Source organism: Alligator sinensis, unplaced genomic scaffold (assembly GCF_000455745.1).
Source record: "Alligator sinensis unplaced genomic scaffold, ASM45574v1 scaffold12_1, whole genome shotgun sequence".
NCBI lineage: Eukaryota > Metazoa > Chordata > Crocodylia > Alligatoridae > Alligator > Alligator sinensis.
Genome location: NW_005841973.1, coordinates 2,805,745 through 2,829,736, shown reverse-complemented (window position 1 = coordinate 2,829,736; position 23,992 = coordinate 2,805,745). Strand labels below are relative to the sequence as shown.

Below are 23,992 nucleotides of genomic sequence, written 5' to 3'. Positions count from 1 at the left end.
GGGAACCTCACATCAATTGACTCTTCACACCTCAAAAGACACATGCCATAGTATCCATTCCCACTGAATTTAGCTTAGATATTTCTGCCACAGTTGCGCCTCTTTGCACCAAGTTTGAATTTAGCCCTGGGGGCAACTGGGTTAAAGAGAGTTTGAGGAAGAGGCCCCTTGCCAGGTTAATAGTTTAATCTTCTGAAGCTCAGAAAAATAAAAAATAAAAAAAGAAAGAGGGAGAAGGAGGGAGGGGGAGAATAGGAAATAAATAAAGAACACCCAAAAATCTGCATGACTGAAAGAGGCACGTTTAATGCAAACTCTCCATATGTGCAAGAGTCTGTCAAGGAACATACAGCTTCACTTTTAATTACTGTCAGAATTTTTTTTTAAAAGGATCTAAAAAGGAAAACAAAATTTAAAAAAAAGCCCCTAAACACCAGAAATGTATCAACCACCAATTTTAATTGGCTGGCAGGTACAAATGGTTGTCAGAGGCCTCGCAGCCAGGGGAGAGAGATTTTCCCCTAAAGAGCTGTTGATTTGGAAAAGAGGTACAATGGGAGGAGTCTGCGAGCAGGTTCTTTGTGTTTGCAAACCCCCAGTCCTTGCCTGGTGGTTACAGAAAGTGGATTTATCTGCGATTCCATGTGAACAAGAAAACTCAGCTTTTATCTGCTGCAGTACTGTCAACTTCAGTGTTCAGAAATGGAGAGTGAGCTGCCACCCACCCGCCTCTCTCTGGTCCCTGCCATCCACGGTATCACTTAAGCATGCATTTTTTAAAACTTATTATTTTCTCCCTTGCATTTGAGCCTCTTGTGTCCAGCTCCCCAGCCTCTCGGCACAGCCATAGATCAGATTCCCCCGTAATCAGATGGCCTCAGGAGCTCAGGCTTTAGGGAACAGGCCAAACCACCAGGGTCTGATGGCACTTGCCTGTCGTGCATTACTCCCCAGGTGCTTCACAAGGGGAAGCAAGTGCCTTCCACCCTTTTACAAATGGGGCAGGATTGCAGGAGTGATTTGCCCAGGATATCCCGCAGGTCTGTGACACAGCCAGGAATGAAACCTCTGGCCTCCTAGCGCAGTGTCAGGTCATTCATCACGATTACGTAAATGAGAGTAAGCCACCTCCTGACTCGATGCCTTCTTCTCAGCTAACTAGCAAATTGCCCCACTGGCTATGCCTGCACTGCACTAGACAGCGCGTTTTAATTTGCCTAGGGAAGCAGGAGGAGTCAGCTTGGCAGAGCCCCGTGTTAACGTAGCTGGCCTGTTTCCAGTACCTGAGCTTTACCTGCTTGAGGTAGCTCCGGTTTATCTGCGTGCCTAAATGGTACAGCGTAGACAGCCCCACAGCCTTTTCACTTGAGGAAATCCCATCCCCCTTTGCTCAATGCAAGGCTGAAACAGTTTTTATGCTAGAGCAGGCTGCCAATTTTGTCACTAAATTTCACAGATCGATTGGCATAAATGCTACATTTTAATTTTAACATTTGAAAATGGTTTTTCCCCCTCCTTAAATGACAAGAGGTTCCAGTTTATCCTTTGCAGCAAGTGAAATTGGGCTCATCTGACAGCTCGCAGCTCCTCTGACAGCTCTGGATTTGGGCCGATTTCACTGTCAACTTCATTGCTCACTCGTTTTTGTTTAACCTTTTCTTCTAGAATGCCCCACGCAAATTACCACCAAAACGGTACACGCAACCACAACAAACAACAGTAGCTGCGTTCACCTGTAGCTTGTGTGGCCACGTTCACTTCTTCCTTGAGAAAGCCTGCTGCCCTCAAAGCATGGGCCGTGGGCCTCAGGCCACTTGTAAACCACTGTAGTGGCACAAGCTAGTGGACTGAGCAAGCGTGGAGGCCAGATCAGACTCAGATTTTTTTAAAACATGGCTCTGACAACAACTAGTTTTGTGACCATCCCCTTTGCCTCAGTTTCTCCATCTGTAAAATGGGTTCAACACTTAGCCACTTCAGACAGAGAGCATATGGCTTAACTGCTGCTTCAGTAAGGGAAATACAGTCAAGCAGATCATTATTCAAAACAAATGATATATTCAAACTGAAAAGTGAACGAGAGGCAGATGTAGCAGAAACTAACTAATGGGCAGTGAAGGATCATTAGCTATAGTAAGAAAGGATTTTAATTTTCACTGAGAGAAAGAAACACGTATAGAGGAGAGGGAGGAAGCTATGGCTCTTGGGTTTATAGGGCCCTTACTGATCTTGCCCTTCAGAAGAGGCTGCGGGCTCAACAAGAGGAGAAAGGACCTAAGCAAGAGCTGCAAAGGTTATGCTTCACAGGTGTTCACTGCACCTCGGCCTCTTCTTTGGAGCAGGAGTCAGATGGAGGGTGAAACAAAAAGCAGAGACAAAATACAAAAATAGCAGGAGTGCGTGTGTGGAGTGGGGGGTTGTGGGGTGAATAATATGTAACAGGCAAACAACCTTAAACATGACAATCTCGATCCATCAGGGCACATTTTGCACAATGAAACCCTTGCTAAGGCGTGATGGGAAAGGTGTGAACATTTTGTGAATTTGTCACAGCCAAGTAATGTGGAATTTGGAGAATTCTATGCGAGTGCTAAAAAATGCATTTCCTGTTACACTCAGGCAAAGTGGGGAGAGATGCTAAAATACTTACGATGGGTGTTCCAAAAGGAATGTAACCTATTAAGAAAAACAAAAAAGAGAAGATATATGCATTTTAATACACAGAGTTTCAGGGGATAATCACACCTGAAAGAGCCAACACTGCTACCATGGCAGGATGCGAGACACTGGGCACACTGCTTACACTAGTTTCAGGCCAATTTAACCTCAGGGGAGTTGCTCCTGATCCAGGGGGAAAACTGATACTGTGGTCCTACTGTTTTTACCAGCTGTCTGCCCCATCCTCTGTATTCCTCATGTGTTTTAAGAGTTTCCCTAGGATTTGAGTCACGATCTACATTACAAAAGCTGTTTCTATATAACTATGTCAACTAGAGGGGTGATTTTTTTTTAAATTAATATAATTATACTGGCATAAACCCTAGTACAAATGCAGTTGTACTGGTGTGCAGGTGCCTTATACTGGCACAGCTTAATTCTCTTCCTAAATATGAGTAAATTTTACTAATAAAAGCACTTTTAAGCTAATCTAGTACACTGGGTGTAGGGTGCAGACTGCTTGCTGCTTTAGCTATTCCAGTACAGTTAGAGTAGCAAAACTTTCTCCTAGAGACAAGTCTTTATCCCAAACCACAGTGAGCCCCAGTCATCAGGTGCTCCATATGCTGCCCTCTGCTACAGATTCTGATCTTCACAGCCCTTTTCATTTCAGGGGCATCTTCCAGCAAGGGACTCGGAGCGAATGCTCACAAATGCAGTTTATGGACAGGGAAACCAAAGCTCAGGGAGCTGGATCAGTTTATCAAAAATTATACAGCAGTTCAGTGGAAGAGCTAGGAATAGGACCCAGGAACCTTAGCTCGCTGCTGCTGTGAGTTATCCCAGGCAGTTGCCCTTCCTCTCCAAAAGGGTTTGGAGGATGAAGGCATCAATCGTGCTGCTTCGATCACATGCACAGATCCTTGCATCACATGCCCCAGCTCAGCACTTCTGAAACAAGAGGAAGGTCTCATCTAAGAGGCGCTGTCCTCAGGGACTGCCCAAGAAGCCCTGCCTTCAGGAGCCGCTGCTCCGTCAGGCCATCTCCTGTACTGAAGGAGGGAACACCAGGAAGGGGGGGAAAGAGGTGAAGCTGATTTAATAATAATGCAGCAGCAATTCCCTTAGCCCAGTGCAGCTCGCTTAGGGCACATCATAAAAGTGGTGCAGACAGACTCTAGAGGAGGAGGACGAGGACGGCTGCAGCTCACCCCTGGGCTGGCCTGGCTGGTGCCTGGCAGGAATCCTGGCTCCATTACTGCTCTACTTTGGTTCTCGCACTATGCTCATCACTAGGGACCTGCCTAAGTCACGGTGAGACGAAGGGTTTTTCGTGGCCCCCTCGCAGGCTGCGGAGCTGCTTTGGCAGGCATTTTGTGGTGGTTCCACCCCTCACCGCTGACTGGTGAAGGGCACCTTCACTCAGCCTATGCCACAACCCCTTTTTTGTTTGGTTGATTTTGTGGGAAATCACAGCCAATGCTGGACTTCCCAGCAATCACGGCAATCGAAGACAACATTGTTTTTCGTGGTTTCTGTGAAACCACAATTTCGGTGGGTCCCTACACATCACCCCAAGTGTGTGACCCATCCCTCAGAGAAGAAAGCACTGAGGTTTTTAGGCAGTAGGTTTCTCTTCAGGCCCCGAGGTTAAAATGAATGCTGACATTTGAGTAAAGCTGGCCTAAATACTAAGATCACGTGCACTTTAAAGATTAGTCAAGCTAGAGTCTACATGCAGATGCTTAGGTGAGGCTGAGAAGAGAGACAGACACAGGCAAAAATGGAACAAAGCCTAGTGCATTATTTTGGGTCAGATTAATCAGACAGATAAATGCCTTGGTTAGAGGATACACCATACCTGACATTCTGAAAGGCATGAAGATAGTCTCATTTGTATCAGGATGTATGATGGCCTAGAAAACAAACAGCAAATAGAAAGAGTGAAGGCATGGAGATGGCTGGCAAACGGGAGCGAGACTGGCCCTTTTCCTGCTGCCCCTTCTGTCGAGTATGTTTAACCAGAGGGCAGGGGTGCACAGGTAGCCATGTCTACAAGAACAGACAGCATGCTGCATGGGGCTCAACATTTTCAGTAGAGTCTGTTGGAAAGCCAACCCTGACTTAGCTTTCCTGCCCTTTTTTAAAAGGCCTTTACATAATCTAAGACTGATGAAAAGTGACAGACTGGAAATGCTGGAAAGACTGAAAGATGGATTATTATGGACAGTAGTTAGGTCCATAAAGACTATGCAAACCGCCTTAACTAGGAACAACCCATTAATTAGGACAAAAGCATTCAGTCACTATATCCCATTCGTTACTTGGTGGTTCTACTGTATCTGCGAAAAAGGCCAGTTTTGATGGTGGGCTGTTTAATCTGGGTGTGAAGGGAATGGACAGACAATCACATGCCCCGGGGTCATTTATATGAGCTTTTTGCATTTATATGCAAGTTAGACACAGATCAGGAACAGACAGACATGCAACAATCCTGCCGGTGCCTATTTGTGCACCTTACCAATAGGCAACAGGGAAACAGGTACTGGCCTACTGACCCTAGGATGGATGTGGGCAGAAGAAATTTAAACCAGTGTAATTTACAGCAGCAGAGTTTATAGCCAGTTCGTGAAGGGGTAAGTCTACACCAGGTTTGGATGAAGTTACCCGACTTTAGAGGTTTTCATTATCTGTCTGCTACTTTTTTTAAACTGGTGTAAATGCGTCAGGTGTCCATGCCTCAAGACTAAACTAATTTCATTCCAGTCAAGCCTTTACCAGAGAGTTATTCCCATCTCCTGGCAAGTGGACTATACAAGAGCTAGCAGCTGAATTACTGGCCAGGCAGCTTGCCTTTTCCATGCATACATTTCTGGTCTTGACACGGGGAAGTTTTTGAAGAAAAAAAAGCAATCAGTTCTAAGCAACTGCTCAGGACAGATTTAAAAATTATTCCAAAAAGTTCCTTTGGGTAACCTGAGTAAATGCAGCTGTTCAGAAGTTCTTGCAATTATAAAAGTAAAAGCACACGTTCTGAAATGACGGATTTTATTTAACGTTCCCTTACTTTAAACATGATGGCCCATCCCCCTCTACATCTAGCTATACATTTTTTCTGGAAGGAAGGGTGAACACAGTACCCATATCTCACAACAATAACGGAAGATTTTGCCTACTCCTATGTACAACAGTTTGACTGCCAGGACTAGGGACAGCTGGGAATTTTGCTAAAAAAAATCCAGCAGAGGTGGACTAAAATTGCAATGGCATAGTCAACCGGTGCTGATGACAAAAAGTCTTCAGAAAAATCCTCTTGGTTCTAATATAGGCTCATAACATTTCTTCTAAGGGTATGAGACCAGTTCAGTGTTCATGCTAACAGGCCTTGGCTTCTCTGCTGAGACTCCCAAGCCTAGGAGACAACTGTAGGGGTTTATTTTGGTTTGTTGTTCTGTTTTTTGGAGGTTTTCAATTTTTTTATTTTACACTGTGGACATCAAGACCTGGAGGGAGTCTACCCACTTGTTCTACTCGTGACCCATCCATCCATAACTCACTTAGCTTAAGCTACACTTGGATCCAAGCTGGTGAGGCTACACCAGCATAGAAAACTGGGGTACATGTGATGAGAATCAGGCAGAAATTCAGGATGCTCCCAGTGAAAATATGGCAGAATTTATCATTCCTGAAGAATGATTAAACTACTCAGTGAGAAAGTGGAGACCAAAAGTCTCTTGGCTAGATAGGTGGGAGAAAAAGACAACACAAAAACATAAACACTAAAATAAAATTAAGAATCTTGGGCAGAAACACGTTGTTAGCATATGCATTTTCTCTGGCAAGGCAGTAGAGCAGCTGAAAAACCTGCAGTGGAGAGAAGAGCAACACATTTTTTCCCCATTTATAGAAAACAGAAAGGAAACAGTGACATTTAAGAGAAATAAAATATTTAAAATCACATTACCTGCTTTATTTTTTGAGCTCCCCACAGCTAGAAAAAATGAGAGAGAACATTAAAGACATCAGCACAGTGGCCACACGTTCTGAGAACCAAAGGTTCATACAAAATCAGAAACATCAGATCTCTGACCTATTACAATAAAGAAAGGAGAATTGCTCCACGAAAGAAGCTACTTCTCTACACTTCTTAGAGATATCTAAGACGTAGTGACCCATTCTTCTATTTTCATCCATACTGGGCGCGTCTACACGTGCAAATACTGCGGAGTGGGCTTACTCTAGAGTAAACCCACCCTGGGCAGGTGTTTACACGTGCAGGAATTCAGGAGTAATTTGCTGCTCCTGGCTGCAGTCTGCTCCCACCCCCTCTGGCCCTGCACCAGCCCCCTACAGCAGCCAAGGGGAGCTCTAGTCTCCCCCTGGGCGCTAGCCCAGGAGCTGACACAAAGCGCAGGGACTGGGAGATTGCTCCCTGACGCAGGGAGCTGCCTGCTGCCGTCCGGTGGCACAGCCCAGGTGGGGACAATGTCCCCCTGCCCCAGCAGCAGGGAGCTCCCGGTCCCGGCTCCTTGACCGGAGGCAGGGGGTTTCGAAAGAACTGCAGGGGAGGGGCAGGTCCCAGCCCCTTGCCCCACCGGCAGATCAGGGCTGGGGGTTGAGACCTGCCCGTACCCTGCAGCTCTTTCCGAGCCGCATGCCTTGATTGCCTGATTGGGGCACAGGACTGGGAAAAATATGCAAGGCTGGGACCTGCCTCTGACCAGGATAGCTCCCGCCCGGCCAGCTCCAGGCTATGCAGCATGGAAGTGGCTGGGGACTGTCCTGTTCTTTCTTCTCCGCGATCGCAGAGTGGGGGCTGGGAGCACCCTGCTGCCGGGGCAGAGGGACACTGTTCCCACCTGGGCTCCAGTGGCAAGGCCCACACTGGAAGCAGGCAGATCCCAGGAGCAAGGAGCAATCTCCTGCCCCTGGCTACCTGGCTGACTGGGAGCAAATTGGTCAACCATTTACACGTACTGTACTGCGCAGTAATTACTCAGCAGTTAATCTGCTGCTTACCTCATTAGCCAGAGAAAGCAAAAGATCCTCCAGGCAAATTGAATGAGAGAGAGGCTGGAGCCTGGCACTCCCGAATTGGACACGGCTTGGGTGATGCCACACCAGGGATACAAGAACAACTCAACTAAGGTTTCTCTCTCTTTCTCCTGGGGCGGCTGAGAGCTGCACAGATGAATTGGGAGCTAGAAAACCTGCTCCCCATGGGGGCAGGTCGTCCCCCGCTTCACTGGAGGGGCAAGCAAAAGCTGTGTCATGGGAAAGCCTTGAGTAGAGAGAAAGAAAGTCTGTCTTGGAGTTTGAGACTCCTATTTCCTCCCTCTTCCCCCTCCCCTTTTTTTCCTAGAGTGGGGGTATTGATCCCTGGAGCAAAGTGATCAGGAAGGGAGTCCTGGCAGTTTTGGCCGCACAAGCCTCGGGTGGAATAATATGATGGGGGTCCCAGCCTACCTGGGCATGGGTAAAGCCTCCCCAAGAGGATGCCACCTATAGATTTTGCTTTGTGCTTAATAGTGTTTTTAAATGATATTTCATGTTTTCTTTTGTTTTGTTTCATTTTCTGTAATAAAGCAAGTGTTTGCGTTTACACTGCTTGCAAGGAGGGGCTTTGTTTATACGGGACACCCCAGCAAATTTAGTGTTCCCCATTTTTCTGGGTGGGGGCTCAAGCCACTGGTATAATTTCTGAGGTACCCCGAAGTGTGAACCCGGCCCTTTTTGCTGCCGACTGATGGCCGGCAGAAGGGCTACGCTAGCTTCAACAACATGAGCAACCCAGGGGCTGCTTCCCACAAACACTGGTACAACAGAACCAATCACCATTGGAGAACAGTTATGCAGAAGGAAAGTATCACGAAAATTCACACGCACATTTATTATTTTTTGTAATAGTCATGCCGGAAGACCTCAAGTGGGGGCCCTGTTCAGCCAAACATATAGAAGAACACGGTCCAGGCTTCAAACAGCTCATGATTTACATTAAATAAAAGATGCAACAAGTAAGCGTTACTAAGAGAGAGGAAAGGAAGAGGAAGGGGAAGGAAGATGGGATGTGACAGATGGCAAGCCATCACCTCCAAGGCCAGAAGGGAACATTGAGACCATGTACCCCAGGGCTGGCCAACCTGTGGCATGGGTGCCTCAAGTCGGCAAGCATAGTCTGTGTCTGTGGCATGTAGGGATGGTACAGCAGCGTAGTGGCAGATAGGACAGGAAGCAGAAAGCAGAGCATCAGATCAGGCAGGAAGCTGAGCAGCAGACTGGGTAAGGGAAGGGTATCAGCGTGGCACTCAGGGAGGGCTTGGGGCTAATTTTTGACGTGCCTCCCAAAAAGGCTTGGCCCCCACGGATGTAACCCAACCTGCATTGCATGGCCAAAAGACTTCCCCCATGTAATTCTTGCTTTAGCGTGAGTACGTCTCAGAAAAACATCCATGCTTTGATGCAAGTTTCCACGGATGGAGAATCCATCACAACTCTGGCTTTAATCATGAATTGCCCTCACTGTTCAAAATATAGTCAGAGTCTGAATTTGTCTTGGGGCCAATCGCTGCTATGCTGAGAAGCTTTCCATTGCCCCATGTAGGTCCTTATAGAGATGGGAATCAAGTTACCCTTTAACGTTACCACCCCCCGCTATGTTTAATGGAGCCAGCTCTATGCATCCGCATGAAGCATATTTTCCAGTTTTTTAACTGTTCTTGTAGCATTTCTCTAAACCAGTTCCAGCTGTCCAACATTTTTCCTGAGCTGGACAAAAGCATCCCAACAGCAGCTTTCCAGTGCCAAGACAGTGATGACAAAACCTGGCTGGTCTTACTGGATAGGCCCCTGTTTATTAGGACAAACATGCCATTAGCCTTTTTGGTTCACATTCAGATGATTATCTTCTCCAAGCTCTGGGTGCAAGTTGGTGGTTTAGTGGCTTAAGGTTTAGGTTTTCTAAACCAGGTATCTGCCGCGTTCCTTCACATTGAACTTGGTCCTGCTCTCGCACAAACGGTCACGGGGAGTAAGGTACCAACTCCGGAGAAGGAAGGGTAGCAGAACCTGGCCCCCAATTTATACCATTCTACACCGGCTGCGTCAGATGCTTCACAGATACTTAAAGGGAAAAAGAGCTGATCTTCAAAATATTAGACAAAAGTCACCTGCATTCAAACAGAAATCTCATCAGGTATTTCTACCAGATCTAAACATGTTATACAGCAAAGCACAATTAAGATAAAAAAAAAAAAAAGAAAGAAAGAAAGAAACCCCCCCAAAAACCAGATATTGGATTTATTTCAGGTCTCAGTGTCCCAACCTTCGATTTGCATCAAAACAGGTTCAGGACAATCGTTTACACACCAGCTTAAATGGCAATTAAATTAGTCACAACTGGCCTGGGTGCGAAGTTTTATCTTAGATACTTCACAGGTACTCAAAGTGGGGCAACGGATTTGTGCATCTGTAGGATCCCAGGAGAAAAGGCTTTGACTTGAGAGAAATCCAATATCCGTTTTTACCCTAGCTGGCGTGGTCCGAGGCGGGGGTGCAGGCTTTAAGCTCCCGTTTCGGCTGACATGTCAGATGCAACGGGCAAAAGTCCAGAAGAAAAAGGCAGTTTCCACACAAACAGGCTGAGTATTTTGGTCCAGGTAAACGATGATGTCAGTTCATCCCAATATTAGTGCGCTTTCCTGCTGCAGTACAGAGACTGTCAGAGTGCTGGATTGCTGTCACTTCCCAGAAAGAGATGTTACAAGCGGCACCCGATGAGTCACCAAAAGATTCTGTCAGCTCATTTTTCACATTTTTTTAAGTCTAATTCATCACCACCATCTTTCTTCAATGGCTTCAGCAAGCCCAGTAGCTGCTTTTGCCCATCAGTGGCTTGTTCCCAACAGCAAATCTCAATTGAAGGTAGGGACTCCATTTGGGCTCTCTTTGGTCATCTTAGGCTGCAAACAGACGTTGACTTTGTGCCACCATAAAAACTTTTATGGTGGCATAAGAGCTGAGTGAACCGACATCATAGCCCTTTGTTGCCTGGGGTAACCCTGACTCACCTGTTGCTCCAGGCAGAAACTCCCCCAACCTCATGGAACTGATTCTGCGAGGGAAAAGGCCCTGGGTGCCCTAACCTGATTTGGGGTGTGCGTTTAGTCAAGGAAACCCCCACTTACGGATGAACTCATGCTGGGGCACAGGAGAATCCCCCAGCTGGGGATATCCCAGGCATGTGTTTGTACCCTGGTGGGGAAATCGTTCCCTTGACATGGGTTTGCAAAAGCAGAGGAGGGAGTTCCCCCTCTACTTTCACATGGCCCCAACCCAGGGTTGGCAGTATAAGCGTGTTGGTACACAGCATGCTTTTCTCACTGCCACGCACGGGTCAGGGCACCGCATGCAAGCAGAAGACGGTATCCTTAGCAGAGTTCCCCACTCTGTACTTAAATCCCCTGCTGGGAGATCCCAATGCACCGATATGGGGGCGCATCTGCAAGCAGGGGTTTCTCTGTTTGAAGACACATACCTCAAGTCAAGATGGGGCACCCATGGCCCTTTTCTCCCCCCAGAATTGGTCCCCTGAAGCCCTGGAGGGGCAAGGGACAGACCCTGTGTGAGGACAGCTCTAGCGATGTCTGTTAGATGCCTGTGAAGCAGATCAACTGTGCTATGACATAATCGCAGCACAGCTGGTAATGCTCCAAAGATGTCTGTTTTCAGCCTCAGAGATTCAGCCAAACTCTGATCTCATTTATGCTACTGTAAATCTGGAGTGAGCTTACTGATGTAATGGCGCTACCTTACACTGACGATGATTTCAGAAACGGACCTCTTGCAGACTACTTGAGGCTGGTCTTCTACAACGGGCAATCATTTTCTCCGTAGGTTCTAGTGTATCTTAATAATTCATACATTCATTAACAATTTATACATTAGTCACTCTGCAGTTTGTGCCCTCTCTGAGCGCTTGATACCTTCCAATTTTGGTGCAAGTAACAAGTTTGTTCCTACTTGGATTTGTACCAACGAACCATTAGAAGAAGAACAGAGAGACCCCTTGTTGCTAGACGTTATATTCTGTGTGGCAACCCACCTCTGCCTGGCCACTGTCATCCTAGAAAGTTGCAGATCTGCCCATTTCATGACAATATAGACCAGAGGTGGGCAAAATCCAGCCCCTGGGCCAAATTTGGGCCTCCAAGGGATTTTGTCCAGCTTGCAGTGGGTCCCTCAGTCCAAGCACAAGGGGCAGCTCAGCCCATGGCATGTGCAGCCAGTCCTGCCATCCCTGGGTGCACAGAGGGGTTGTGGCAGCACAGCTGGACTCACTTCCTGGCAGGCCCTGTGGCAGCAGCTCCTTTCGGCTATTGCTGCCCAGGCACCCTGCCCCTGCAACCACCACTGGAGGCAGGACCTGTGCAGGAAGGGTGCACAGCCTGGCAGATGGGATGGGGCTGTTGTCAAGCAGGGAGTGGCATCTGGGCAGGGTCAGGATCATGGGCCAGTGGTAGTGCGGGGTCAGGGCCTGGGGCAGAACTGTGATCTGCTCCCCATATGTCCCTGCAACGGGCACTGGTTTTGCAGGCGGGGGAGTATGGGGAGCACATCACGGCTCTGCCCTGGGCCCTGGACCTGCTCTCAGAGGCAGCTTCTCACCTGTCCACAGCCCCATCCCATCCACCTGGCCACATGCCCTGCCCATGTGGGTCCTGGCCCTTCTCCATGGAGACCCTGGGATTGCAGGGAGGCAACAGCATGTGGCCAGGGCCCAGGGCAGAGTCATGACCCGCTCCCTGCATGCCTCCGCCTGCAGAACAGGCACTCCTTGCAAAGGCATGAGGGACGCAGACTGTGGCTCTGTCCTGGTCCTGGCCCCATGCTGTCATGGCCCCAAGATCCCAGCTCTGGCCCCCCCACACTCCCAGATGCTGCTCCCCACCTGCCCGCAGCCCCATCCTAGCCATCTAGCCCAGCGTACAGCGGAGCCACTGAGGGAGCTTGGGTGAGCTGTTGGAGGGACGAGTGTTGACCTACCCATGACAGCTCACCAAAACTCCCTAAACGGCCCTCCGGCCCAAACGATTGCCCTCCCCAGATGTAGACATATCTGTGAAGGAGCTAATTCCACGATTCATCTGCCAGAGCCTCAAGGAACGGTTTCAGAGCAACTCAACCAGATAATAAAGTTTCTACCCATCATTTCCAAAACTATTCCTCTCTTCTAAGAGTCAAGGATCCTTGCTACTTTATTATTAACCTACCAGACAGCTCCATAGGAAGAAACATGAAAACCTGTTAACAGAAATCTCTCCAGTGGTTACTCGCAAGGCCTGGGGAGGTACCTCAAGCCATCAGATAACTGGGAGTCTGCGTAGGTTGGGAAGGGGGCTTCAAGTCGGGAATAGAGCATTTGCAGCCTCCTCCCAACCAGCCACCACAGTCACACGAGGCCCCAAGAGCCCCAGGTGCAACAAAGTGGTGGTCCAACCCCCTGACTTCCTGCAGGCTGGGCGTTTGTGTCAGGCAAGCTGAGGCTTGGAAGACCCAGAGCACAGCTGAGATACAGGCCTGAGAAACCCTTGGGGTCCAAGCTGCTGATTTAATGGGTTTAGTTAGGAGGGGCTCTAATGAATCGTAAGGAACACTTGGAAGTAGCTCTCCACTTCATACATACAAAGATGTGTCAACCGCAAGTCTATCGGTTAAGATTTTGAATTGTAAAAATTGCAAGAGTCTCATTTACATAATTAAAAAGGAGTAATCCCCTTTTTGTTAACTGCATTAATATTTAGCATCCTGGAGACAGGACTGTTTTCTGTTCACTCGGTCTATGCCAGGAACGTTTGGCAAAACTTTCCCATTGCTTCGCCCACCGGTGTTTGCAACACTAGAGACCTAGAGCCACTCACTCCACCCCAAGTAAGCACTGCCAGTGAAGCCTTGCTCGCCTCTGATTTATTCCAGATTAAAGTCCACATGTAAACACTCTTACTCCACAGTAAGCTATTGCCTATGAAAGCTTATGCCTCTCTGAGCCAGTTAGTCTCTAAGGTGCCACTGCATTTTGCTTTGTCTTGCTCCAGAGTACGTGTTCCTTGTTCATCCACAACGATGGGTTAAGAAAACAAGAAGAGCACTTGATTATTCAGAAACAGTAATGAGGAATAAAACCATGTATGGATAAGCCTGAAAATCTGTTCCCAGTAGGGTAAGAGAACCCAGAGTACTTAGAGGGAGCGTCTACACATTCATTAACGCGCCTTACATACGGCACTTTTAGTTTAGTACTTCCTTAATATAAAAGTACTAACTGAATGAGCAGTAACTAGAGTTATTGCACAATAGTGCTGGCACACGTTTTTTAGTGACACGTACTGCGTATTAGCCTAATAACACTGTGCAGGAGGCTACTAGCACAGTTTTTAACTGCCACGTTATTGCGCAGTATTATTAGGCTACTGCGCAGTAAGCGGCTCATGTAGACACGCCCAGAACGTAGGAAGCGAGCAGCCAGCCTACAGTAGAATTGGCTCAACTAACGGGAACAATTTCCCCTAGAGTAGACAAGACTTTGAAGCGAATCTTTGGTGATGGAGCAAGGAGTGAATCATTTTTAATCATCTCTGCTTCTCTGGACAACAAAATTACAGTTCCATTTGGAACCTGTTAGTCCCCTTCTCTCACCCTTTCACAAGATCCCACCTGCTCCTATGAAATCTCAACTTTAACAAGATAGCAGTCTTGAGTTTGCACCCAGTCAGAAAGTGCCGGTTGTATTTCACTCTGGAAGCTGTAAAAGGTTTATTAGAACAAAGCCTGGATTATCTATCCCATGCTGAATCCCAAGCATTTCAGCAAAGTGTCTGCAATGTATTATATGTCAGGACCTAAACCTAAACTTCCCTCGCTCCTTCTTCTGTCCTGTCATCTGCCGCCACTGAGAACAGTCCAGCTCCATCCTCGTTGGAAACACCCTACAGGGGGTTGAAGGCTGCTATTAAATCCTGCCTCAGTCTCTTCTTCTCTGGGTTTATTTAGTCTGGAGAAGAGAAGACTGGGGGGCGGGATTTAATAGCAGCCTTCAACCCCCTGTAGGGTGTTTCCAACGAGGATGGAGCTGGACTGTTCTCAGTGGCGGCAGATGACAGGACAAGGAGCAATGAGCTCCAGTTGCAGCAAGGGAAGTTGAGGTTGGATATTAGGCAGAATTTCCTCACTAGATGGGTAGTAAAGCACTGGAACAGGCTGCCCAGAGAGGTGGTGGAGTCTCCATCCTTGGAGGTTTTTAAGATCCAGGTAGACAAAGCCTTAGCTGGGATGATCTAGTTGCGGCTGGTCCTGCTTGGAGCAGGGGGTTGGACTAGATGTGACCTCCTGAGGTCCCTCCCAACCTGAATTTTCTATGATTTGGTTTGCATACAAGAGCCAGGTGCCATCATGTACATCACCTTTCAGAGAAAGTCACAGAACAAAAGAAAGAACAGTCCCCTTGGAAAGTAGAAGACAGCTTAACGGTGCAATCAACCAAGTTTCCATATCAAAGGCATAAGTTACTGTGCCTGGAAAGTACACTGAGAAACATTTCAAACAGACTGCAAGGACTTGCAGAAGAGGTGCTATGAGCTTAACAATAAATATTAAAAACAGCTGCAATAAATTAAAGTTCTCTCTGTGTACATTAACCGAATGGCTCCCACACTGTTAATCTCAACATTTCTCAGAGATCACCGCATACCTTCAAACTTGCTACCAAAAATCACTAGAAAGGCTGGTATCTAATGCAATCCACAAGCTAGCTACAGACCACTGCAGTACACAGAGCACTGTTTGGGAATCACGGCATTAACTAATGGAGATGTGTATTGCCAAATAGTTAAAATAAGATGCTAAGAGACAGGTGATGTCCCACATCTGCTACTGAACTATGAATCAACTTTCCAAACTGACTTGAAATTTTGGGTGTTCGCTTACAACACCTGGGACTTATTACCCAGAGGTGTTGAGCTTCCATTGTCTTCAGTCTGACATGCGAGTGCCTAACGCCCCTTGAATGCCAAATGTTGTGGAAGTTGGACGCTTACTTTTAAGGTGTCTTTGAAAATTCCAGCCCAACTTTAGGCACCCAACATTAAAAATGTGATCCTTAAACTCCTTGTTCTTGTATGTCTATGTAAAAGATGGTGATACTATTTCTCAGTCTCTGGAGGTGGCAACAGGTTTAATTAATGGCTTATAAAGGCACCATATGTCTTCAACTGGAAGGTGATATGGGAAGTCAAAGATAGTTGTTGTCAGTGCATAGCTCTGTGACGTCCAGCACATGTTAAGGACAGACTTCAATTTGAGAAGCAATATTAGAGGTGCCACCACCTTGCCCTTGGTTCACAGTGTTCTTAGACTGTTTTCAGTGCCTTCAACAATTTTTTTTTTTTTTAAAGAAAGAGATGGAGATGGAGGCTCCTATTACATCTCCTCTCAGTCTTCTCTTCTCCAGACTAAGTAAGACCAGCTGAAGGAACTGGGCTTATTTAGTCTGCAGCAGAGAAGACTGAGGGGGGGATTTAATTGCAACCTTTGGCTACCTGAAGGGTGGTTGCAATGAGGATGGAGCTGGACTGTTCTCAGTGGGGGCAGATGACAGAAGGAGCAATGGGCTCAAGCTGCAGTAAGGGAAGTTGAGGTTGGATACGAGGGAAAACTTTCTACAAGGAGGGTAGTAAAGCACTGAAACAGGTTATCCAGAGAGGTGGTGGAGTCTCCATCCTTGGAGGTTTTTAAGACACAGCTAGACAAAGTCTTGGCTGGGATGATGTAGTTGGGGCTGGTCCTGCTTGGAGCAGGGGTTGGACTAGATGTGACCCCCTGAGGTCCCTCCTAACCCTCAGTGTCTACGAGTTTAAGACTGACCAGCTGCCTGGACTAGGCATGAAGTCAACATAGCACTGCTTCCTAACATGGCATTTGGGGCTCAAAACATCAAAGTAAGCTACAACCTGACTGATAAAATTTAACATCCTACTGAACCATATATGTCAAAGATGCATGCTTATATTAACAAGAAATGGCTTATGGAAAAATACGATTTGATTAGCTGAGGTGAACTAGCTCTGCTGGCTCTGGTCACCAAAGTCAAATGTGTCTGCAACCCTTTACAAAATGTCTATGATCTTTTAACATGTTAAACGTCTTTGCCTTTTGGCCCTTCTGTGAAACTGTGCATAGGCTGCTAGAGCTGGGTGGTGCAGTCACACTCTTCCCAATATAGTTGATATATATAAAGGGGAAAGATTTCTAATTAACTCTCTCCCAGGGGTTGCCTTCACTGCTAACGTGAACAAGAATGCCACACAAACCCACAGCCTATAAACTTTCTCTTCATCTAAATCAGATGGTCCCTGTAGGACTTTATGACCCTGCCCCTAATGCCTTTTACCTTAGAGAATACTTAACTTTCTTACCTCCTTGGAGCTCATATGACCCATGAAGTCTGAGCAAAGTCAACAGGAATAGCTCAACATCGGTGTACGCAATCCTGCATCTGATGCCCAGGTGAATCAGCAAGAGAGCTCTGCAGTGAGACCTTGGCACTGTACCAGTTACCCCAGTGGAAATTGCCCATCCTTCCCATCTTCAGTATTGTGAAGGCACGGTGGCATCGACGTGCTGGCCATTTGTCAAAATCACAAAGCTGCCAAGCAACTCTGCATATTTAGGAGCCTGTGCTCATTTGAGAGACCTGAGGATTTCAGTAGCTGAGGTGGTGTTGGCAGAGCCCTGTGGAAACACTGACACAGTGCCTGCTTATACCGCATTACTGCAAATTAAGTGCCTGACTCCCCCCTGAATTACACCGGTGTAAACCAAGAGTCACAGCACCGAAATCTGCAGCTTGACGCTGGCGTAAAATGAGTGCTGAGGGCAGCAGAATTAAGTCCTAAATGATAAGATGAAAAAAATTCATAGCACTTAGATAACACTTTACAGCTTCACAGGATTTGATAAACATTAGCTAAATAATCCACGCAGTGTCCCTATAGGAAGCATTTTATAGAAGAAGAGGAAAAAACAAATAAAAAAGGTTATTTGGTCCAGAGTCAGAAGAACGCAGACGCCACTAAAAATACATGATGAGAAGACTGCTGGTTTCCAGCGCAGAGTGGTCACTGTCAGCAAGGGCCACACCATGCTTTCCTATTTATCTGCCTACCTAGGAAGATAGGGTGCTTTAATATAGCACCTTGCTACTTCCTCTTCCTAATTAGAAGACTGTCTCTTCTGCTATGCTGCCACTCTGAGCTTGCTGAAGTTTCAAAATCTAGAGCTTGGGTGACAAGGCTACAGACTTCCTATCCTCTTCTTTAAGAGAAGCAGGGATGTATCCTCCCCAGCATGATACCCTCAAAACTTTGGCAGTACCCAAAGACAGTGTAGGAGGCCCAGCCATGTGGATCAGCATGGCTCCAGTAAACATAATGCCAAAACTACTCCTGGTGCAAAAGCCTCTAAAGAAAGGGACGGTGCTGCTGTGGGTAGCGTGGTCCTTCCTATTTGGAAGGAAAGGGCAGAACGAGATGTCACCCCCAGCCTCCCCCTTCTCCATCTTCACCCAGCTTCTCTGCTTACTGCCCCTCGGCAGTACTAATTAGCCCAATCCCAACACTGTGCAACTGTGGCTGCACTGCTTACGGTCCAGTGCACGCAGAGCAGCGTGGCGTGGTGGTCAGCCTCTGCAGCGTGCGTGTGTCCCAAGTGAATTCAAGTCATATGGCTTTGGAACAAGCAGCTGTGCAAGGATGTAACCATGCTTTAGTTTGCGTGGGATGAAAGCACATCTCTTCTTGGGACATTTTAACTTCCTTGATTTTCCCTTGCAAATGAGTCCCAAGTCCCGCTAGTGCTTGTAGAACGCATTTCAGGACTGGTTTCCAGACTGCACTTACCCCGGCATGCGAACAGCCCTGATGCTACAGCCAGGAACCAAAAAAAAAGGAAGAAATAGGTACCACTGCTATCTTTGGAAAGGAAAGGGATCAGCAGGACAACAGATATAGAGCATTCTGATAAAACGTAGGCAAGAGTCTGGGGGAAAAAAAGGAAGAAAAGTACAGTTTACTGCAAACGGACCTCTTCGCTCTTCATCAACAGTGTTAAGAAAAAGCTATTATTCACCAAAAGGGATGCTGTTTAGACTCCAATAGATTCATTGTTCTCTGCTGTGTCTGGGACAGCAGGAGTGGCTCTTCCCGCTGCTAACATGATTGAAGGAAGAACACAGTAATAAATATATGCCCATTAAGCTGGTGAGTCTCTTTTCACTTCACTGATACTAATAGGGAAGAAATGAAACAGTTTCAAAACAGCAAGTTGCCAAAACTGCATTTGGAAAGGATGGGAGTGAAAAAAAAGTCACAACTGACACACCACAGTGCATGCTCAGCCAACGTGCCCAGGAGGGAGAGGGGGAGAGCGTCTGGCTCTGGAGGAGGGGAGCACGCGTTTTGAAATCTCGTATTGCTCTGGCTGTGGATCATCCCATTTCTTTCCTTGATGCTTTTGTGTTAAGGTGGAGGGTGGGGACAGGAGGTTGAGATTTCAGCTCAGGTGCTCCAAAAGGTGATGAACTGAAAGAACATATATTTTATAAAAGAAGAAAAAGGTGGTGGTGGTTGCTATCCAGGCGCCACAACGCTGCTGTGATAGGTGTATTAAGAACATGTAAATGTTTCCTTTACGTTATGGGATTTATGGCAACCCAAATGAGGTTGTGCGCTACAGGTATACAGGAAGACGCAGTCCCTGCACCACAGAACTGATCCCACAGAACTGTATGCACTTAACTAGAGAGAGAGGAGAATCCAGCGTGTAGGGTTTTTACTTAGGACCTGGGAAACCTGAATTTCCATGAACTTCTTGTGGGACCCTATGGCTGGTTTTCACCTTGTAAACAGATCTGGTTCGCGTGGCAGAGAAAACAGCATGCAAAATTGAGGTGTGTTTAGCTTTTAACCTTGCAAGTCGTCATCCAATGCACAGTGAGCCAAGTCCTCCTGCTGCACAGCTGCCTTGGCAGTGCCATGCAGTGGTTCTCTGCCCCTCTCTGGTGGCTAAGTCGCAGATAAAAGCATGGGCAGCTCCACAGAGGTCTAAAGCAGTGGTGCTCAACTTCTTGCCCAGTGCATTGGACTACGTCACCCAGACCGTGGGGCTGGGCGAGCATGCTGGATTGCACTCACAGACCGAACCCATGCTGGATCCAGCCGCAGGCTGGAAGGTTAAGAAACCACTGGTCTAGAGTAAGAGAGATGGTCCAAGTAATATCACTGTAGATAATCAAGCAGGAAATTATGTGCATGTCTCTTCAACCTAGACCACAAGACCACCATCCTATTCCACTTACCGGGTTTCGATGTGGAGTTAAGTGCCTAAATGAGGTCCTGTTCCACCTTGCTCCAGACCCTGGAAAGCAATTAACACAAAAAAGCAGCTATGTTCCTCTCCTCCTCAGCACTTTCTTGCAACTTAGTCAAGACGAGGATGACAGCTTGTTACACAAGTAGAAAAGTTAATGCTTTTTTTAGGCTCCCTACTGCAGAAAGGATGTGGATAACTTGGAGAGAGTCCAGCGGAGGGCAACGAAAATGGTTGTGTGGCTGGGGGACAGGACTTGTAAAGAGAGGCTGAGGGAACCGGGCTGATTTAGTCTGCAGAAGAGAAAAGACTGCAGGGAAGGGGGATTTAATAGCCTTTACTATCCTTTAATGTACTGCAGGGGGGTTGCAAAGAGGATGGAGCTGGACTGGTCTCAGTGGGGGCAGATGACAGAAGGAGCAATGGGCTCGGGCTGCAGCAAAGGAAGTTGAGGCTGGATATTAGGAAAAACTCTCCCACTAGGAGGGTGGAAGCACTAGAACAGGCTCCCCAGAGAGGTGGTGCAGTCTCCATCCTTGGAGGTTTTGAAGACCCGGTTAGACAAAGCCTTGGCTGGGATGATGCAGTTGGGGCTGGTCCTGCTTGGAGCAGAGGGTTGAACTAGATGCGACCTCTTGCGGTTCCTTCCAGCCCTCATGTTGTATGAGTCTGAATCTGGGCAGGATGGAATAGGCTCACATGTAGGTGCCAATTCCTACGAGATCCGGCTAAAGCCAGGCCCAGGCTGGGGCCTCTGCACGGTACCATAATGCACATATGACAGAATAATCACTTAGTTCCCTTACCGATGAGAGAGTAAGGAGCCATTTACATGCTAATTTGCTCAAAAGGAAGTCAGGACACAGAAGGTACAAAGGAGAAAATGCGTTTTGCTGGACATACTAGGTACAGCGTTTGTGGGGGACGGGGAAGCTATTGCACTGGAGGCTGTTATTGTGGGATTGGTCTTTGCAGAGAAAGCAAAAAGATTGAAGACGACAAAACATCTAGCACTCCAGGGAGGTGGGAAGCAGGGATATTGCAGTCCTTAAAATGTGTCTTGAGGAAACAGCACTGATTCCTTAATGCAGTCCTTTAAATAGCAGACTGACATTACTAGGCCTTACTGAAGTCATGCATGTCTGGCATGCTCTTTGCAAGGGGGACCCATTTTCCCTGTAAAGCCTACATGTGCAGCACTGACCACAATAACCCCCACACCAAAGCAGCTGTGCTGTAAAACAGGGCTTCTTTAAATCTCTCCCATGTCGCTGGTAGGCACCGACTGCTGCTTCTCTTAACTTTTACCGCGGCTGACATGCCAGCATCAATCTGTTCTTCCAATCTGTGCTGGTCTGTTGGACAGGTTGGAAAAGGGACTCTTGCACATAGAGGACACAGATGCAGTTGTACAAATTAGCCAAACGAGGCAAAGAAGCCTGGGGATAAAGGACGAAAGCCACAGTGGTACGTCTGCAGTTGGTGCAGCCTTTCGAGCACTGGAGCACAGATGCATCCGCCAGTCCTCATGTACAGAAAATGCCCACTTTTTAAGAAGCATGCCACTTTGATTCGTGTTTTTCAGCCCACGGATACTGCAGCTGCTATCCTTATACAGCAGTATTCCCTCGCGCAAAAACTCATTTTGTTCTGGTGAAGGCTCCCCACAGGAGGCAGTTTGGGAATTGGCTGCCCTGTTTCACATTGGATATGTTACAGTCTATACCTTCTGCTGCAAATTGGCTCCAAGCACACTTGTGTGTATCATTTTCACCTACCCACTCTCAAATATCACCAGCCACCGGTCTCAAGCGAAGGGCCCAATTCTGCTAGCCTGTGAGAGTCAGTGGGAGCGTTCACAGAAAGGTCTTGCAGGAATGGGCCATTTATGTGCGACTTGTTACCGCTCTCTCATGGCCTAGCAGACTATAATGAATGCAAATAAAAAAAAAAGACTTTGCGATACTCGAGAAATGGGAGCTCACATGAGCCAGGAGCAGGTGGAAAGCTGACAGGTGTCAAGGGGCACTCCAGGCTACGAGACAGTTCTGCAGCTTTCTTATTAATCTTTAACAGGACGACGAGGCATGACAGGAAGCTTGAGATCTCATCAGTTCCATTTTAACTTTTCAGAATAAAGTTTTCAGTCCTAAACCTCTTGCGAGCAAGACATTTCCACATCAGCCAGGTTCGCTCTTCTACTTCAGTGACTCGGGAGCCCCAGACAAAACCACATCTCACCCAACACAGAAATCCAAACAGACCCATTGACAGGTTAATACCAGACCAAATGGTGAGTTTCTTTGCACCACGGAGGACACTTTCTTCCAGGGTTTTATTAAATTGAATGAAACTGGCTATTCATATTTATCCGAACAGCCATGACTAGCAAACGTTACTCCCAAAACAAGCTGGACAGCTCTGCTGGGGGTTTATTGAACGTACTTTGAGCACTGAATAAGACAAGTGGTCAACTCAACTTCACAGCCTCTTCCATTTTAGACCTCAACATGCCTAGTAAAATGATGCCTTGCCTTGTCTTATCAGAATAGGGATCCTCAGCATCGACCCCTGCCTGCACAGCAAATGCAGGGGTCTGCAGAGAGCGATGCAGAGAACCTACACACCGAGCAGAGAGGAACCTAGGGATAATCAAGAGAATAAACACTAAGCACAAGGCTGCGTCTGAACACCCACTGCCTCCTCAAAGCTTGCAACCCGGAGTCAAGTGCTTACATTTATTCCCACAGCATCCACTCCTCCCAAGAGTGCAAGGCACCTATCTGGCAGGCGCTGGTGGTTTTGCCACCCCTCTTATGCATAAAAGCCTACCAGGTAGAGCACTTGGCCTGGAAGTGGAAGACTGGATTCTAGCTGTCCTCAACCCGTGGGGATTCAAACCCACACCTCCCATCTCCCACCTCCTAGGAGAGCATCCTAACTATCTACAGATTAGGCTGGATAGGGACATCTTCTGTTTCTCCTGTGGAGACCGTGCAGCCAAAAAAGGGCAAGACTCATGGGGCCAAAAATAAAAAGAGAGGAGACAAAATGGGGTCTCATTCGGCAAGTCCAGCGAAGGCAGCAGCGGGAGGTGGTGGTCCTAGGCTCTAATTCCTGCTTCCAGGAGAGTCTAATGAAAATGCATAGGATAAAAAACAAGTAAACCTGGCACTAGGAACTGGCTGGGGAACAGGGCTGCCATGGAGAGCAAAGGAGTCAAAGCTGGAGAGAACAGCAGATAGGGAGGAGTTGAGCTGGGTGGCAAAAGCTTGTCCCATTACTCAGAAGTTTGAGACCGCCATTTTTCCCCCACTTGACCTTGAAACAAGCCCAAGAACCCTTGCATTTTTTTTCCATTTAAAAAGAAAAAAAAACCCCACACCCACACCAGGGAGCCTTTCCGTTTCAGAGCAGGCAACAGCTGCGACAGGGACACTCATTGCACATGTTGCAGCTCCCAGCCACGGTGAGAGAAGAGATTCAAACCTCATTCTCCCCCAACCTGACACAAGTATCCGGACCACTAATCCATGGGCTGTTGTGGGTTCAGACAGGCTTTTTCTTTCAAACAAGAAATTCCACCCTTGTTGACACTGGGACAAAACATGTGCACATAGTTTTTGAATTAAAAAAAAATAATACCACCCCCCACACAAACAAAACCAACTTTTCCCTATACAATGCTTTCTGCCAGAAGATTTCTAACCAGCTCCAAAAGGGAACATTTCCATGGAAGGGGAGTGGAGAGAAAAGGCAGAGGGAGTACTAGCTGAAGAAAAAAAAGGGCTGGGAGCACCAGAAATTCAACATCTTTTATCCTTCTTTCTCTGTGGGTTACCCCAATGGCAAATACATGTAAGAGGTCGCCATAGGAGAACCTCACTAAAGAAACAGGGTGCAACGGGGACCCGAAGTT

The 23,992-nt window shown here is 47.3% G+C and overlaps 1 protein-coding gene across 6 annotated transcripts in view; it reads right to left on the bottom strand.

The window, feature by feature from the left end:
* SFXN5 (sideroflexin 5) overlaps positions 1 to 23,992 on the bottom strand; it is a 210,223-nt gene that overhangs the window by 142,502 nt on the left and 43,729 nt on the right. For 5 of the 6 annotated variants that reach the window (XM_025200686.1, XM_006020904.3, XM_014518646.2 and 2 more), the window contains 3 exons: positions 6,623 to 6,649; positions 4,520 to 4,574; positions 2,651 to 2,676 (listed from right to left, as the gene is read on the bottom strand). The exons of the other annotated variant lie outside the window; for it this stretch is intronic. In XM_025200686.1, coding sequence (XP_025056471.1) covers positions 2,651 to 2,676; positions 4,520 to 4,574; positions 6,623 to 6,649 — 108 coding nt within the window. The remainder of the gene's footprint in view (positions 1 to 2,650; positions 2,677 to 4,519; positions 4,575 to 6,622; positions 6,650 to 23,992) is intronic. 6 annotated transcript variants of the gene reach the window in all.